Here is a 19,002-nt window from a genome sequence, read left to right on the forward strand (position 1 = left end):
CGCCAATATAAAATAATGTCTCTCATGTTTCTCACAAAATTGAGTGTTTTATATATGATTGGTTGTGTGTTATTCTCTTCTAATAATCTGCAAAACCATCAGGAGGAACCTTGGCACCGGTGTGTTGTGTTGTGTCAACATTGGTAAACAGATCATGCATCGATAATATTTATAATTTAAGCTCACCATTATAAGATATTGTCTCTCAGATTTCTCATAAAATTGAGAGTTGTATATATGATTGGTTGTGCGTTATTCTCTTCCGATCATATTAGTTGGAATTAATCACGGTAAATTTTTCTCTCAATTTGACGCCATGACTTGTAATCATTTCATTTCAATAATTGCTTCGTCTCAAATAGCCGGCCTTTACAGAACTTCTGGCCACCATAATTATTGAGGTAATTTTTTTTTTTAATGAAGAAAAACAACTTAAGTAAAAAAACATATAGTATAACCGTTTCCACTACAATCGAAAAGAAAATCATTTCTGATAGCAGTGAGTAAAGTCTAATATACCCAAGTGCATGAGCCCAAAATATAAAAGAAAATGACAGAATTGAATATGCTGGGACCAAATTCGATAAGTAATTGGTTGACAAAAACAAAGAAAATAAAAACGTGGACGGCCATAAGTAATTGGTTGGTGCCATCTTAAATTCTGCTGTCAGCAATCTACCAAGATTTAAGTTCAGTCCTTTTCATCTTTTTTTAGAAGAGTAAATTGTAGTTATAGTCTCTTAACTGTAATTCAATTGGAACAATGGTCCATCAACTGAAAATTCATTATCATTGGTCCATCAACTCATCAAAACGTTCAACTATGGTCCCTCAACTAAAAATTCATTACCATTGCTCCCTCAACTTTAATTCAACTGGAGAAATGGTCCCTTAACTTTAACCCAATTGTAGCAATGGTTCTTCTAACATAACTCGTTTTGACAAAATTTTGGAGCAATGGTCCATCAACTAAAAATTCATTACCATTGGTCCATTAACTCATCAAAACGTGCAGCTATAGTCCCTCAACTAAAAATTCATTACCATTGGTTCCTCAACTTTAATTCAACTGGAAAAATTGTCCCTTAACTTTAACCCAATTGTAGCAATGATTCTTCTAACATAACTCGTTTTGACAAAAATTTTGACGTAATTGACGAAAAGGATCATAATTACACACTTTGATGAGTTGAGAGAGCCTAATTGTATAAATGGTCATTCCAACATAACTTATTTTGACAAAATTTTAACGAAATTGATGAAAATGACTATAGCTACACATTTTGATAAGTTGAGGGACCAATGGTAATGGATTTTCAGTTGAGAGATCATTACTCCAATTTGATTAAAGTTGAAGGACCATTGCTACAATTTACTCTTTTTAGAAAGTTTAGTTCCCGGTGTTTTTGGTATTTGGCTAAAGTAATCGGAGAAAAGGTTTATCGATGCTACTTGTTGATTAAACTGTTAATTTATTTCAGAAGTACAGATAACTATACGATATTTAAATTATATGATTTTTTTAGGAAAAAATTTAGATAAAAGTAAAGAAAACAAACAGTTCCGGTTATAATGTTTGTACAATATGTTAATCACAAGTGATGAACATGTAAGTTCCCCTATAAATGGACGCAAATATTATCTTGCGTAATACTTATGTATTCCACCCCCTAATCAATCCTACAAAAAAAAAAATCACTCCAATTAGAAATTATTTCTTCATTTAAATATGAGTGAGAGTACAAAATAACATATTCACGATTAATAGTCTATTTATTTCTATTTATTCGATATATTTAGACAACTAGATGATCTCCATATATGAATATAATTTTTTTTTTATAGAAATAATCTTTAAATAAAAATGAAGTTTTCAATCATTTTAATTATAAAATTTATACATAAATATACATTATTCTTTCGGTTATAAAAAAAATGAACTCAGAAGCATAGTAGGGGTTCTTTTGTCATCCCAGAAGTAGACTTCTGATTGGATATAATCTATTTGACAAAATTAATCAAAAAGTAGTAGTAATAAAAATTGTTCATTAATTATTACACAAAGTACTAGTTGATAGATCCTTAGTTCATATACATGCGTGTGTGCATGACATGAAGCTCAGTGGTTTCCATAAAAAAAAAAGAAAAAAAAACATTAAGCTTAATGATGTCTAATACCACCATCGTTCATAAACATGCAAGTGTGTGAGTGCATGCATAACATGTAGCTCAGTGGTGTCCAATACCACCACCTCCACCAGCACCGCCACCTCCACCAAATCCACCACCACTGCCTACTCCCCCACCAAATCCGCCACCGCCTCCAAATCCGCCACCAGAACCTCCCCCTATTCCTCCTCCAACACCACCGCCGTTGCCAAATCCGCCCCCAATCCCACCGCCAGATCCGCCTCCAACGCCACCACCGACTCCCCCACCTTTGCCAATTCCTCCTCCAATACCACCACCTTTACCAAAACCACCACCACCACCAATTCCACCACCCTTTCCAATGCCTCCACCTACTCCACCACCTTTACCAAACCCTCCTCCTGCTCCCCCGCCAATACCGCCACCTTTTCCAAGGCCACCACTGCCACCGACACCTCCACCCTTTCCAAAGCCACCACCAGCTCCACCACCAACACCTCCACCTTTTCCTATTCCCCCACCAACATCGCCACCTTTACCAAATCCACCACCTGCTCCACCACCTTTTCCAAATCCACCACCTGCTCCGCCACCACCACCACCACCTTTTCCAAACCCACCACCGGCTCCGCCTCCAACTCCACCACCCTTGCCAATGCCTCCCCCTTTTCCAAAACCACCACCAGCTCCACCACCTTTTCCTATTCCTCCACCTACACCACCTCCTTTTCCAAAACCACCTTTCCCTATTCCTCCACCTACACCACCCCCTTTTCCAAAACCCCCACCAGCTCCACCACCTTTTCCTATTCCTCCACCCTTTCCAATTCCACCACCGACACCACCACCCTTGCCAAAACCACCACCAGCACCACCACCCTTGCCAAAACCACCACCAGCACCACCACCTACTCCTCCACCCTTGCCAATCCCACCACCAATGCCACCACCTTTACCAAACCCACCTCCAGCTCCAAATCCTCCACCGCCTCCAGCCCCACCCCCACCACCACCTCCAAAACCACCACCAGCACCGCCTCCAACCCCACCACCAACTCCAACACCACCACCTCCACCTACTCCACCTCCAGCGCCAAATCCTCCACCACCAGCTAAGTTCTTCTCCTCCTCATCACGCCTCACACTCACTACGTTCCTTGCAACCACACTCACTGCAAGAATTTGAATACAAAACAAAGAAAACAAAGCAAGCTGCTGCGATCTCCTACTACCGCGTCCCATTCTCAAAATATTCTCTTACAACTTTGAGCTGCTTGCTGAGAGCTAAAGAGATCATTGGCTTCTTATTTATACTTGAGCTTTGCTTGAGCAATAATTAATCGCAAAGAGATCATCTTCGGATCTCTTCCATCAAAGCCATTAATCAGGACCTTCTAAATTTTATCTAACAACCCAACTGTTTTAACCCCTTAAAAGTTATGATAATTTTTAACCGTTAAATGAAATTTAGAAGATCCGGATCATTTGATCCAGTGACCTTGAGGATCTCTTTCCTAATAAATCGGCCTCAACAACTAACTGATCGCCACATTTAATTATTAATGCAAACCCACAATTCAATTGTCGGTACGCGTAAGACTTCTTGTGGTTTCGAACAAACAAAACCCTAATCAGGCAGATAGATACATAAGTAGTAAGGGCAGCTCTAAATGCATGCACCCACAAATCAGTTATTGCACCCACATGGCTAAGTTTTGCTTCACATGATCTTCTTCTTTCCCATGAAACTTGGATTTTAATTTGGTCATGCATCATATCAAAGAGAAAATTTTCATTGTGACGGGAACACGGATGGTACATCACGTGTTTTTATGTAAGTGGTGGGGAATTTTATTTCTTAAGTTATTAACTTTTTAATACACATATTCTACTATTTGTATGATAACATATGGTGTATCATCTCGTATGCCGGTCACATTGAAAAATCTCTTCATATCAAACTCTAAACGAGCTAGCTAGCTAGCCTGTCTATTTAAATATACAAAAGGGCACCAGATTGTTACCAGTAAACCAAAGTGAAAGAATTTGCACCTTCACTTGCAATATTAAGTAACCAAATTAATTAAGTTAGTTGGGTCACCAAGTTTTTGAGTATTATAGAATTTAAGGGTATTAATGGTAGGAAGAATAAATTTTTAACCAAATTTGTAAATAAAATAGTGTGATGATAGATGATTGGATTATTACTTAAGTATTGATTAACATGCTTATTTCCTATTGGTAACACATCATTTGGTTAAAAATTTGGTCTCCCTAGCATTATCTATTAAGAGACTTTTATAGTAAATTAATAAGCTCCAAATCCACAACTCTTTTTAACCATTGAGAGACTAGCCACTACCAGCTCCACCAGCAACTCCTATGCTTTCGAGAATTTTAACAATATAACAATTTTAATTACCTAAAAATAACTCAAATGCATGTGTAGATAAGTTCGAAACCTTAAAATTTTAGTTTCATTTATGAATGTTGAAAGAGGTTCAAAGTTTGAATACCGTCTTTCTTCTTTGAAGCAAAAATAGCATATTGTTTGATTGAAGCCTTCCGCATTTTGCATCGCAGTTATAGATCCATGCAATTGGAATTTTTTTTTTAATTTTGGTTGATCAACTTCTGAAGAGATGCATGGTTGTAAACGAGACTAGGTTAATTATGCCATGTGCTCTTGGTAGATGAAGAAGTTATTGCCTATTGAAAAATTTCGCTTCATGTACTGCTCGCACTTAAATTCTCATCAAACCAAAGAACAGCTAGCTAATCGTCACCACATATTCAACATATTTTATTATTCAAATACACAGATTCATCGACATAATGTTATACAAATTTTGATGTAGGTAGAAATTGAGTTTTTATTTTTTTTGCCAAACAACTAATTTCATAAAAAATAAAACACCCTAATACAAAGTGAGGAGGTTAGTACGAAGACAATCCACAACACAATAAAAGTGCAGCCCTGCCCATTACAAAAGTAAACCGGTAAGAAGAACCAACGAACTAAAAGAATGAATGGAAAATGGGGGTGGGCAAGCCACCCGCACAAAAAAGCGCTCCCATAATCCTACCAAATAGGGCGAATTGCACTCTAGCAGCCACCGAAACCCACAACACACCTCCAACTAAAGTCCATGGAGGAAGAACTCGTTGAGCCAAATAGCCGAACCAAGTGGGCATAAGCTTGCGGCTAGGAATAGCAATTTGGGAAGGAAAAAGCATGAAACTTAAATCTGCAACAAGATTGCCAAACATTGAGACAAAGCTCAAGGAAAATGGGACAAGCTCAAAGCAAAACAACCAGAAAAAGGGCCAAAGAAAAAGCAAAGGAAGAAGATGGGGTTTAGGGAAGAAGGAGAAGGGGAAAAACGAAGGAGGAGATGGGGTTGCTAACGACCCCACCCAAGAGGAAGGGCCGGCAGCTAAAGGTGACATTGATTTGGAGGTTCTAGATTTGGGAGAGCTGGAGCAGCGCACTAGAGTTTGGGATAGAAGAAATAGGTAGAAACTCAGTTATTTGAGATGAAATAAAATAAAACAATTAAGTGATGTTCAATCAAGAAAACTGACTAAAGAGAATTGATACTTTACAGGTTAATAGGCTATTGGTTTATGCAATATCTCAAAAGTGAATGTAAAGTTAGACATTCGAGTATTCAGATTAACGTAATTTTAGTTATTTAATTTGTGTGCCAATTTTGGGTCTCTAGTATAAAAAAATAAAAAATAAATAAAAACAGGGCGAACCATTTTGGTATAATCTCAGTTGCATAAACACATCTAGGTTTTTAGAGTTTTCAATAAATTTTGATAATTTTATATTTGTTTTCAATTAGAATTTGTTATTTTGATGAACAAAAAGTTAGAAATATTTTGGAACCTCTACATATCTGTACATGCTAGAATTTTTAGTTTTGTACATCTACACCACCTAATATAATTAATACTAGCCTTCATGCATTGACAAGGATTGTCTGCCCTCCCACTTCCGGTACCTTTCCTGTGCCCTCCTGTTTTGTGTGGTCACAGTTAAGCCACGTCAACATGTTATATTACTGGTTATAAAGTTTTCAGAAAGGTTTTATTAAAACTTTATTTTCAGACCCACTCACCCTTATTTTTCGTCCCTCCAGGTTCTAGTAGCAAAGGTTTCATACCGACGAGGATTATTGGCAAATCTTGGTGTAGACAATTACCTTTGATGGTATGATTATCATCCTATTTTACTGTACTGTAGTTTGCTCTGACATCGTTTGTGGAATAGATCCATTCCTTCTCATATGCGCACTCTTATATTTAGGCAACTTTAGGTTTAAAATTATTTACATTTTTCACATCAGTACACTTTATAGCTTCGTTACCTTCCAGATGTCGGCCATAACAGCTTGATTCGAAGTCCTAGTGGACATTCCGGTCAGGGTGTGTCATCTTAAGTGTTTAAAAATAAAGAAGATAATACAACTGATTGAATCACATTATTGTGCGGGTGTGAAATTTCTTTTTTAATCACTGGCGATACGCGTCTCTTAAGATGTTTTGGACTTGTTTAAAAATAAAGAAAATAATATTTAATAAACAACTGATTGAATCACATTATTACTAACCTAATGTGAGGCTAAGTCCATCCCCTCCTCCTTAGCGTAGATAATATCGTTTGTTCAAAAAGAAAAAAAAAAACATTTGACAACTAATAGAATTACATTATTATGCGCATGCGAAATACTTTTTTTATAACCAGCATTACGCGTCTCTTAAGATATTTTGAACGTGTTTAAAAATAGAGAAAATAATATTTAATAAACAACTAATTGAATCATATTATTGCTAGCCTATTGTGAGGCTAAGCCCACCCCCTTCCCCTTAGTGTAAATAATATCGTTTGTTCGAAAGAAAAAAATTCTTTGACAACTAATTGAATTATATTATTATGCGCATGTGAAATACCATTTTTATAACCAGCACTACGCGCGTCTTAAGATGTTTTGAACGTGTTTAAAAATAGAGAAAATAATATTTAAAAAACAATTGATTAAATCACAATATTGCTAGCCTATTGTCAGGCTAAACCCACTCCCTCCCTCTTAGTGTAGATAATATCGTTTATTCGAAGAAAAAAACAATCATTTGACAACTATTGAATCACATTATCATGTGCATGTGAAATACATTTTTTATAACAGGCACTACGTGCCTCTTAAGATGTTTTGAACGTATTTAAAAATAGAAAAAATAATATTTAATAAATTATTGATTGAATCACATTATTGCTAACCGATTGTGAGGTACTAATTATAAAAAAATAAAAATAAAAATAAAAGCTGTACAAAAAGAATTAATTATAAAAAAAAAAATTAGTTATATGATGAAAATACCCCTATATTATTTGATGCATTATCTTGAATTGCTTTTGAAGTTTTTTGTTTGAAGGGCATTGATGTCCAATTATTTTTAGTGAAGCTTGTGATCCCAAAGATTACTATTCATTGGGCTGTTGGCTTTATATGTAAGATTGAGGTGTTCAGTTTTTTTTTTTCACATTATCTATAATAATTTGGATCTCTATATTTCCTATATTTTTGGTGATTGTAGCTAAATAAGTTAGTAATTAATTAGATCTAAAAAAATCAAACGAACCCTTAATTATGCCATATATCGTGTGGATATATAGCATGCTGAATTGAAGAATTAGATAAAAAAAAAATTAATGAAAATGATATAAAAACTTTGAGTATAAGGATTAACTTTTTAGTTTAAAAATATAATTTTTTATATTAAAATGAACAGTATCAAAAAATTTTCGTTAAAATTCTCAAAAAATAATCCAGTTGTTTTGCATGAAAGTGTTTTCCAACTACATTAAACATAACACTAGCTAGTGCCAGCTGAATTTGGTCCAATATTTCGGATTTGGATCCTTTCCGAATCCCCTCCCTGGGGATCCTGGGGATCAAGGCACAAGGACCGTTCATCAAAGATCGTGCGATCACAATTAAATGTTTTTTACGCAAAACTAGATTGCTTTACTTTTAAAAATATAAAAAATATTTAATTGTAGCCGCATGATCTTTGATGAACGATCATTGTGTCTTGATCCCCAGATTCCCAAAGAGGAGATCCGAAGAGGATCCAAATCCCAATATTTCGCCCATAATACATTCAAATATTGCTTTTATAATTGTGTTAGGTTACCATATTAATGAGGATTTGACAACTAAACAGTGTCCACTTTTTAATAAAACTAAACAAAATGAAAGTGAAAAAACTAGCAGCCACCGCTTCCGTCCCCAGTCACACCACCAATCTCGGCAGTCCCCGCCGGTCCAACAGGACATTCTCTTGATTTTCTTTGTGGAAATTTTAAGAACTTTGAATCATTTTCGTTTATCGTAAATTAAACAGTTATTTTTTATTAGGTATTATTTTTGTCAATTTTAAATAAAATAATTTATAATAATTTCTAGTTGAATATTGTAAAATAAACAGACACGATTTACGAATGTTCGAATTCCCCGCCAGCAGCAACTTACTCACCCACGTCAGCGGCTACCCCTACTCTTACACCCACGTCAGAGGCTACCCCTACTCTTACTTGCCGTCACCTAATGCTTCCTCCATCAACACTTGTGAATTTCAAATAAGTGGAGCTTAGCAATTGTCATTGATGACGAGGATTCTTGGTTGGACAACTTAAAATTCGTGATAAAGATAAAATTGTCAAGATCTAGTCGTAGTACATGCAACCAACGTTTAAATTATTCACGATATTTCTGTCAAAATATCTAAGATCATCTTTAATTTTTGAGTTAAAATTTTTAGTTCAAAACATTTAGGTTGTAATTCAGAAATAACTTTTTAGTTCAAACTTTTTTGGGTTAAAATTTTATCTCTAGATTATTAAATAATGAATTTAGGTTTATTTTTTTTCTTAAAGTAACTTTTTTAAAAGAAAAAAAATTATGTAAATTATCCTAATTTAATTTTATGAACATTTTAACATAAAAATATTTAGATTTCAACAAATATTAAAAAATTACTAACCGACACCATGAAATTCATGAAACACTATGAAAGAATATGAAACACATAAAATTTTTTTAATTACTTTAGTCGTTGGATTTAAATTTAGACAATTAGATTTTTTTTACTATTGGATTTCATCAAATTAGATCTTAACCATTGAATTCAATGAATTTATATATATAAAACTAAAAAAAATATACATATATGATGGGCCAGCCTCACTAACTCAAGGGGGAATCCTGGGCTAAATTTGGTCTAGAAATGAGTTTTGAGTTTTAACTTATATTTGCCCTAAGGGTTGGAGCAAGTTGGGTAAGTTTAAAACCTAAAATTTGAGTTTTACACCAAGAGTTGGAGTAGGTCTAAAGAATCAAGGATCGACATTGAAGTAGGGGTGGTGAAATATAAGTTTCACTTTATGCCCATGAGATATAAAAAATAAATAAATATCGAAGATATATCCCGCTTCACTATAAAAGTTTTACTAAGCCCATTTCACAGTTTGAAATTTTGAAAATTTTCTTTAGTTTCAACCAAATCTTAATGATTTGATCAATGGCGGAGCTAGGAATTTTTCACCAGGCGGGCTAGCTTAAAGATTTAAATTTTTATAAACAAAAAAATTTGATACTGTATTTTTCACAATATCAACTAGTTTAAGAAAATTTTCACAAGATGAGCCAAGAGTTTTCATTATTAAACAAATATGTGTCTAAATTCAAACTTGTACATGCACATGCGTTGAGAAACGAGATATAAGAAAAATAAATGATTTATAAAATTTATTATATAATTTTAAATATTTAAACCGAGAGAATTCATATCAGTAACTAAATATATAGTAGGTTACATTTGAAAATCTATAAAAATTACATGTAAAGTTTTATTTTTCACCAAAATTTACCTAGATTATAAACCAAATAAGCCCTTAACGTGGCTCTGCCAATGAATTTGATATAACATACACCCATCCCATTGTCATTTTTTCATAACTTTTATTAAAAATAAATAAATTTGTATATCGATATTTTAAAAGAAAACTAATGAAAATGGTTTGAAAACTTTGAGTTTTAATGATAAGGACAAAATAAAGGGTAAAGTGAATGGAATAAGGATTGACTTTTTAGTGTAAAAATATGATTTTTCGTTAAAGTGAATAGTACCGTGGACTTTTCGTTAAAACTCCCTATTTTAAATACCGTCTATAAATAGGATGGTAAAGTGGTTTCTAGGGTAAACTAGCACCAGTGCTGGCCATGCCTAACAGTTTTGGAAGTGAAATTAGTCACGTCGCCAGATCTGATTTTCATATATGAGTTTAGCAACTATTTCGCAGGCCATACATTCTGTTGCACTTTAGAGCAACTCCAGCGTGGGAGCCCTCCCCCCAGGCTATTCACTATTCAATCCACCTAGTGAACAGTAATTGCCCTTAATGAACAGTAATCGCATTTTGCATCTCCACCGTTGCACTTCAATAGCCCTGGCAATAGGCAATAAAATACTAGTATTTTTTTATTTATAAAATAATACAAAATAATTTTATTTGTAATTTCGGATAAGATTTTTAATCGTTCTCGTTGCGCTATGTGTCATTATCCGAAAAGTTATAAAATAATACAAAATAATTTTATTTGTAATTTCATATAAGATTTTTAATCATTCTTGTTACGCTACTTGTCATAAAATCCGAAAAGACAATTATTGATGATAGATTTCCGATAAGATTTTTAATCGTACTTGTTGCGCCACGTGTCATTATCCGAAAATACAATTATTGGTGATGGAAAAAAAAATTGGATTGAAACTTTGAAAGAAAAATAGGAATGTGGTTGAAACTAGTTGAGAAAATATGAAATTGTGGTGTAAGGTAAAAGATAATGAGAATGTATTTATAGAAAAGTAAAATCAATATTTTTTTTAATTTTTTCGTATTTTTTTTTCTGATTTATAATAATTTTTTTACATTTTTTTAAAATTTTTATTCACCTAATTAATCTATGCCGTTGGATTAAAAAATTTGAATTTCCAACACTCCAGATTGTGCCACGTGGCACAACGGTAACATTTCAGAATTTTAAATTGTTTTTTATTTTTTTATTTTTTAAATGTACATAGCCTAATAACGTGGACCGTTGATATCAGATCCAACGGTTGAAATTAAATGAGGTTTTTAATTTTTTTTTTTTTTTTTACCTTTGAAAATCCAACTGTCCATAAAATACAGTCGTTGAAATCCAACGGACATGGGGAAGCCACATGGCCTCCCCAACGGTAAGAAATCTGAGTGGGCCGCGGGCCCCATTTCTGAATTTATGTCTTTTGACGCGCGCCCATGTGCCTGACAGAAAAAAATAAAAAAAGCGGCTGACGTCGCCCTAACGTCACACCTATTTCGGGCTCTCGGGCTGGCAACTCGTGCCAGGCCTGTCCCTCGGGCTACCACACGCTGGACCAAATCAGTCGGGCTCTTTGGCCCTGTTCATAGGCCTGTCCCCAGAGCAAAAGCTCCCGCTGGAGCTGCTCTTATACTGAGATTGCTAGGGCTCGTCTTTGCACACCTTTCATGTCTTACATTTTTCATTTGCTAAAGAAAAGAAACAAACAAGTAGAAGACAACATCTTTTGTTTTGGGGAATTTGCATGTGGCAGTTATACTTATATGTTAACATAACACATGTTAAATTGCAGGAGGTGGATTGTCTGTTCTTCCATTTTCATACTCTCTCTATGTGATCACGGTTAAGTCACGTCAACATTTTATATTCCTATAACTTTTTGTTTTATTACTTCTATAAAAAATTATTATAAAATGTTGACGTGGCTTAACCGTGACCAAACATCACAGGAGGGCATGAAGAGAGTATAGAAATGGGGGGGGGGGGGGGCAGACAATCCACCTCCTAAATTGAGAATAAAAAGGTTTAAAACGGACTGGCAATCCTGATTTGGTCCAGCACCAGATTTTCCACCCTTTGGGAGATAAGCTGATTCTCTTGTACAAAAAATAAATATTGAGCTCTAATGTGAGATGGACTCATTTCTTCACTTACTTATAACATATCTTCACCATAACATTTTTATTATCGAAACCGTTCAATTGTTTAGTCATCCAAATGGTACCTAGACTGTAGATTTATTTATTTGATACATTTATATGACTAAAGGATATCCATTTCAAATGATTTTTTAAAGAGATGATCTTCAATTGAAGATTAAGAGAGTAAAAAGTTCTGATAAAGGAATTTCTATGATGAAGATGTGTTGTTTGCAAGTGAGGGAATAAGCTCGTACCCCTGAAAAGGGGGAGGGGGAGGGGAGAAATGCAAGTATTATCCTTTCTATAATAAAAACTAACAGAAAGCACACACTTTGTGTGTATGAACAATTTCTCTTAATAAGTGCATATTACTGTTTTGTCTTCCTTATGTAAATATTGTATATCAAAAGTGAGGGTAAAATTGGAAAATAGGACAAATAGGGATATGATTGTCATTTTGTCAAAAGGTACAAAATTACTATTTTGCCCTCATTTTGTCAATAGTGTATATCAAAAGTGAGGGTAAAATAGGAAAAAATGGGGAAAAAAGTTGACAAGAAGGGTTCTCTTAATAACAGTATAGATAAATATATTTTTTTCCATTTTTAACAGTCGGTTTAATCTTGACTGTTTGTTTGTTTTGTTGAATCCACCACACCAATTGTGTCACATGTCACAACGGTAATTTTTTCATAAACATTTTGCCGATGGCCCATGTGGATTAAAAAATAATCCCAAAAATCCTGGAAGCGACACGTAGACTTTCAACATAAAAAGACAAGATTGCCCTTATTAAATGAGCAGGGCATATTTAAATTCCCCATGCGTAGCTCAGTATCCCTAGACATGCAAGTAGCGGACTACGACTGTTTAGAACTCCTCTGCACATGGAAAAAGGTATTTAATGATAGGATTATCCCTAAATCCTATCATTAATACACTTGCCAATTGAAGACAAATCCTATCAAGTAAGTAATCTCAATCACATTTATTTTGAGATATCTTCAAAATTATTCCAAGATATTATTTACACAATATCTTGGGAATTTTTCTCACTAAATCTCACCTAAAGGCGGGCCATACTCCCTATAAATACCCGATTTCTCCACCAAAAATGGGTAAGCTTTTCTATACATAGAAAACTCTAAACACTCACTATATTCAGATAGACTAACTTAGGCATCAAAGATACATTAGCCAAAACCCCCCTTCCCCTACTCATCGTGGGCGTGTGAGGCTTTTGGTTTTGGTCCTTGATCAAAAACATTGATTGTTTTGTAGGTGCATTTTCGCTAAAGCGAAGAACAACGGAAATTTGCATCGATAGCCCAGATCATTAGATCGTTGGAAATCCAATGACTCTCATCGTGCCACGTCATAGAGCTGTTAGGCTCTTTCGTTGGAGTTGATGTAGGGGGGCCACATTGGCAGTTGATGTTGACTCACACCTTGATTCTGTGCGTGTGTTGCACATGCCAACTACAAAAAAAAAAAAAAAAAAAGGGTAACTGACGTCAGCTAAGCCAACAGACGTAAGGTCGTGCAATTCTTGCACATGCATTGGGTTGGGCTTGGTTTGGTCCACCAATTGCCTCACATATTTGGGCCGTTGGAGTAGGTTTTTGAGGTTGGAATTGCTCTGAGAGAAAGCAGGTACTATAAAGCCACAAACAATGTATAATGGCAAGGCAAAATCCACCGCAAGACCAGGAATCATGCCAAGTCAAGTAGGAATAGTTTAGGTGCGACAAGAAGCTAGCAAGTCAAACAATCCCGATTGATTTGTTAAAAAATTTAAAGAACAAACACTAACTAAAATGTTGTCACTTAATATTATGGTTTTGTAGTAATTTTCTTTAATTGTAAGGCATTCACAGTAGTTTAAGTGAGTGGAGATTTATATATAGGAATCAGACAACCTGAGTTTGATACCTATAAATACTCTTCCTATACTAGTGTGAGTTCAATATGTTGAACTCACACATGAGTTTAAGATATTGGTTTCACACTCAAATTCTTCAGGGCACTGTAGATGTGTGATTTCTATATGAGTTCAATACATTGTATGACAATCACTTTTTTTTGGGCCTACTGAAGGCCTAAGTGGGAGGTCTTGTGGTTGATCTCATGCATGACGAGTTCGATACTAATTTATTTTCCTACTTATGGTAAATATATCTTTATATCTTGAGGAAAAAGACACTAATGAGAATGTCTTGTTCCATACCTTTCAACTTTGGAAAAACTAATGAAAAGTCCTTAAAAACTTCCATTTAACCTTTAGGATAAAAGTTTTCAAAAACACCTATACTGTCCTTCAAAGTATTTATACAAGTATATTGTTCTTAGTGGTCATAGTGAGTTACACATGCAACCAATTTCACATCAGACATTGAATGCAGAAGCATGGTGTTACATCAACTCGGCAACTAGGGCACGACACGGGCCACATTTTTAGACCATATTTCGTAGACCATGATATGACAGTTGATGATTGTATTTCTTTTCAAGAAGGAACCCAACCATCAACCGTCATATCATGTAATCTACAAAAAAAGTAGTCTAAGTAGATGGTCATCTCACTAGTATCACCCTTGCTACTTATGGTTGCCCATGTGAGTAATCGTTAATCATATTTTGGAGTTGGAGAAGTTATGGATCGGTGCGAGAACTAATATGAATGATAATGAATGAGAGTATGAGATGAACAACACTTCCCTCACTTAAATTTTCATATTTTATTTTTCAAGCATGCCATTTTCAAAATTAATGTGGAACCATCTATTTTTTTAATTCAATGATTATTTTATGCATAATACGACGTGGAAAGAAATTGTGCTTATTTCTTGCTGGAATTGTTATTAGACTAAAAAATTCTCATTTTACACTCTAAATTTTTAGGGTAAAGTACAAAAAACTACCTCAACTATTAGTGTCACGACACTTTCATACCTCATCTTTTAAAATTAACAATGTCATACCTCATCTTTAGAATTTGGTCCAATGTTATATCTTCCGTTACTTGGCCGTTTACTTTTCAGTTAAATGCTGATGTGGCTTGATTTAGGGCCCACTTTCTATTAAAAAATCAATAAAATATTATTAAAAACTAAAAAAAAAAATATTTAATATTTTTTAAATATTAAAATAATAATAAAAAGTAAAAAAAAAAAAAAAACCCTCACTTTGTCCCTCCCCTCCCCCTTCGCCCTCCTCTCTCTTCTCCCCATCTTCATCTTCCCCCCCCCACCTGCAAACCCCCAAAAAAAAAAAAAAAAAAAAAATTTTGAAAACCCATCAACACACCCCCTACAGAAGAAGAAGAAGGAGAAGGAGAAGGAGGAAGAAGAAGAGGAAAAAAAGGAGGAAGGAAAGAGAAAAAGAAAAAAAAATCACGCCCCCCCGGGCGCGGAAGAAGAAGAAGGAGAAGGAGAAGGAGAAAGAGGAAGAAAAGGAGAAAGAGAAAAAAAAAAAAAAAAAATCCCACCCCCCCCGGGGCGTGGAAGAAGAAGAAGGAGAAGGAGAAGGAGGAAGAGGAAGGAAAAAAAAAAAAAAATTTGAAAACCCATCAACCCCCCCCCCCCCCCCGGCGGAAGAAGGAGAAGGAGGAAGAAGAAGAAGAAGAGGAAAAAAAGGAGGAGGAAGGAAATTTTTTTTTTTTTTTTTGAAAACCATAAACCTCCCCCCTGTGGAAGGAGAAGGAGGAAGAGGAAGAATAAGAAGAAAGAGGAAAAAAAGGAGGAAGAAAATTTTTTTTTTATTTTTTTGAAAACCCATCAAACCCCAAATCCATCACTCTCATCCATTCTCCACATCCTCTTCCGCACCCATCCTCCAACTTCTTTGCGCACCCATCTTCCTGTCGATGGGATCTGGGCTTTTTTTTTTATTTTTTTCTGGGTTGCAGGAGGGAGAAAAGGGGGTGGGGGGATGGGGCAAACTGAGTGTGGGTGTAGGGGAAGACAAATTGGAAATTTTTTTTTTTTGAGGTTTGCAGGTGGGGGAAGAAGATGAAGATGGGGAGAAGAGAGGGGGAGTGGGGAGGGGAGGGACGAAATGAGGGGTTTTTTTTTTTTTTTTTTTTAACTTTTTTTTATTATTTTAATATTTAAAAAATATTAAATAATTTTTTGTAGTTTTTAATAATATTTTAATAGAAAGTGGGCCACAAATCAAGCCACGTCAGCATTTAACTGAAAGGTAAACGGCCAAGTAATGTAAGGTATAACATTGAACCAAATTCTAAAGATGAGGTATGACATTGTCAATTTTAAAAGATGAGATATGAAAGAATCGTGACATCAATAGTTGAGGTAGTTTTTTGTACTTTACCCAAAATTTTATATTTAAAAAGAAAAATATATTTAAGATGAGTGCAAAATAAGATTTTTAGAATACAAATAACAATTCATTTTCTTGCAAATCTATTTTTTGTGATTAAATGTTTTCTTTATAAGTTATGAAACTCAATTACATCTATCACGAACAAACTTTTGCATGTGTAAGTGACTGTTTTTAGCATTTTGCTCTTATAAATTTATGGGCATGATCGCATTTTTTGTGTAGGGAAGTATAATAAATCCACGGCCCAATGCCCTCGTTCAGCAACCATGACGAAACCCAATGGGTATAGTCATTTGAAACTCCCAATGGCATTTAAGTTAATTCCCTCAAATCCGGGGGCATATCTACTATCAAACTTCATATAAATTCACGAACCACGCCGCTTCTCTCAGTCTCCCTCTCCCCCACCCGCTCCTCTTTGTAATCCCCAATATTCTATCTTTCTCCTTTTCTATTCTGTGTTTCCAATCTCGACCGCCGCATCCACCCATTCTCCGGCGTACTCCGGCGGCCCCCTCCTCTCACTCCTCCGCACATACAATCTGATCCGTCGCCCGATTCGGTTCACGTAAGAGCTATCCGGATCCGATTTCACCCATCGAGCTTCAGCCTCTAACCTAACCCCCAATCCCGACGCCCACCTCCTTTCATTTCGTAATTTACCATTTTTATTTGTTGTTTATCTTTTTTCTAAATTTTCCTTTTTTTTTTCCCCTCTCTCAAAAAAAGTCTTTTTGTGAAATTACATATCTGTCACCACAAATCCCCACCCTTACGTTTTCAATAGCAGTCTACCCGTATTTTACGCTTTTGCCCCCCCGACAACAACTTTCCACTTGACGGTTTTAGCCGCTCAAGGATTTTCCATTTGGAAGTTCGTTTTCTGACGTGGCATGGAGTTTTGAAAAAGAATGAATTTCCCACAAAACCACAGCCGTAGGATTTTGCCACCTGTCGCTTCAAGAAAGCGAAAGGAGACCCCATCGAACGGCTTTAAACTACCGGCTCCGAAGGCTCCAAGGGCTCCAAGCTCAACGACAGCTCCAAAAGCTCCGAGCAAAACGACAGCTTCGCCGCTCTCGGCAAACTGGCTTCTGGCGGGCCACATGGCGTACGAGTATTTAACCAAGGGCACGCTGTTCGGTCAGAAGTTCGACCCGGCTCTAGCCGAGGCGGTTCCCCTGGTGGCTAGCTTCTCAGCCGAGCCGAGGAAGGGGAAGCCGGTCGAATCAGGAAAAGGATCCGGTACGGGCGCAGCGCAGGAGAGTGAGAGTTACGCTGAGGTGGCCAGCTTACTGAAGACGGATGGGGCCCACATTCCGGGGATTGTGAACCCGACGCAACTGGCGAAGTGGATTCAGATGTGACGATACGTATGGTAGGATGGGGTAGGGTGGAGGCGTGGCGCGGCGTGATTGGATGGAGCAGTTTTGGTCCACGTCAGCCAGTAAGTTGTTGTAGTTGGTAGTGAAAAAAAAAAAAAAAAAAAAAAAAAAAAAAGGGTTGTTGGAGTTCTCGAACCAAAAGTGCAGGATTCGTGAATAGGGAGTGAGTGAGTGAGTGTGAAGGTGGCCAGTGAGATCGAAATCCAAATCATGCAACTGCAGTGACTCTTTCTCTCTCTAGAATCTGTTCGTGGTGATGACATTATCTCTGTGTTTTGCTTTGTTGTATTTTATTTGTAGGATGACGATGATGATGAAAAAATTTAAAGAGAACACAGAATGGAGGCCGGCCGGCCTTTCGAATTCCGGTGCTTTGTTGTTATTTAACTTGTTTAATCTGATCTATTTAATCATGTTTTACCTTATATTTTGTTTTCATTTTTTTTATTTGGGTAGATTTATATTGCGAGTTCATAATATTGTAGTATGAATGGCTGCATATATATCCTTGCATGCATCATGCACGTGTGATCTGGGCACGTTACGTATAAATATATACACGTATATATGTGTATATAAATGTATACATACACTTGGCTTGGCATTGGGACATTATAGGTAGTGCATGAAAAAAAATGAAAAGGGTTGGACGTTGCTGGTTTCTGGGTGGCTGAGATTGATCAGAGTTGAGCACTATATATGGTTGCATGTCTTGTCTACGTTCAATGTATTGTTTCCCTGAACTCTTACATACACCTTGTTCAATAGCGATAGAAAAACATGGATGGTTACACCTCGTTTCATGCAAGTTTTTCTGTTGAACTCGTCAGCAAACTTCCATCTGTTTATGTTTGTGTATTGCACACACACCAAGGTACGATGTGGCTTGATCGTTGATCTGCCATCAAATTTGGCATTTTTTTTTAAATTTGTACGACTATGCTTTGCAGATATGCGAAATTCTACAGTTGCCACCGTTTTAATTCAAGAATATATAGTGATCGTTTTACACACACACACACACACACACACACACACACACAGACA

At 35.9% G+C, this 19,002-nt stretch overlaps 2 protein-coding genes across 4 annotated transcripts; one reads left to right on the top strand and one right to left on the bottom strand.

The window, feature by feature from the left end:
- Positions 1–2,026: 2,026 nt before the first annotated feature.
- On the bottom strand, positions 2,027–3,591 carry LOC137737476 (uncharacterized). 3 transcript variants are annotated; one of them, XM_088683345.1, is made up of 2 exons: positions 3,021–3,590; positions 2,027–2,990 (listed from the first exon to the last, which is right to left on the bottom strand). In XM_088683345.1, the coding sequence occupies exons 1-2, from the start codon at positions 3,391–3,393 to the stop codon at positions 2,230–2,232; spliced, it is 1,134 nt and encodes a 377-aa protein (XP_088539471.1). In that variant the 5' UTR covers positions 3,394–3,590; the 3' UTR covers positions 2,027–2,229. The 3 variants fall into 3 exon arrangements, with proteins under 3 accessions (XP_088539471.1, XP_088539472.1, XP_068333069.2); XM_088683346.1 differs by having other exon boundaries at positions 2,027–2,980; positions 3,023–3,589; XM_068476968.2 differs by having other exon boundaries at positions 2,027–3,591.
- A 13,361-nt stretch (positions 3,592–16,952) lies between these two features.
- Positions 16,953–18,380, top strand: LOC137736108 (uncharacterized). The gene has a single exon (XM_088682345.1). The coding sequence runs from the start codon at positions 17,482–17,484 to the stop codon at positions 17,935–17,937; it is 456 nt and encodes a 151-aa protein (XP_088538471.1). The 5' UTR covers positions 16,953–17,481; the 3' UTR covers positions 17,938–18,380.
- Positions 18,381–19,002: the final 622 nt, after the last annotated feature.

The sequence above is a fragment of the Pyrus communis genome, chromosome 13 (genome assembly GCF_041283825.1).
Source record: "Pyrus communis isolate YQ-2024b chromosome 13, ASM4128382v1, whole genome shotgun sequence".
Taxonomy (NCBI): domain Eukaryota; kingdom Viridiplantae; phylum Streptophyta; class Magnoliopsida; order Rosales; family Rosaceae; genus Pyrus; species Pyrus communis.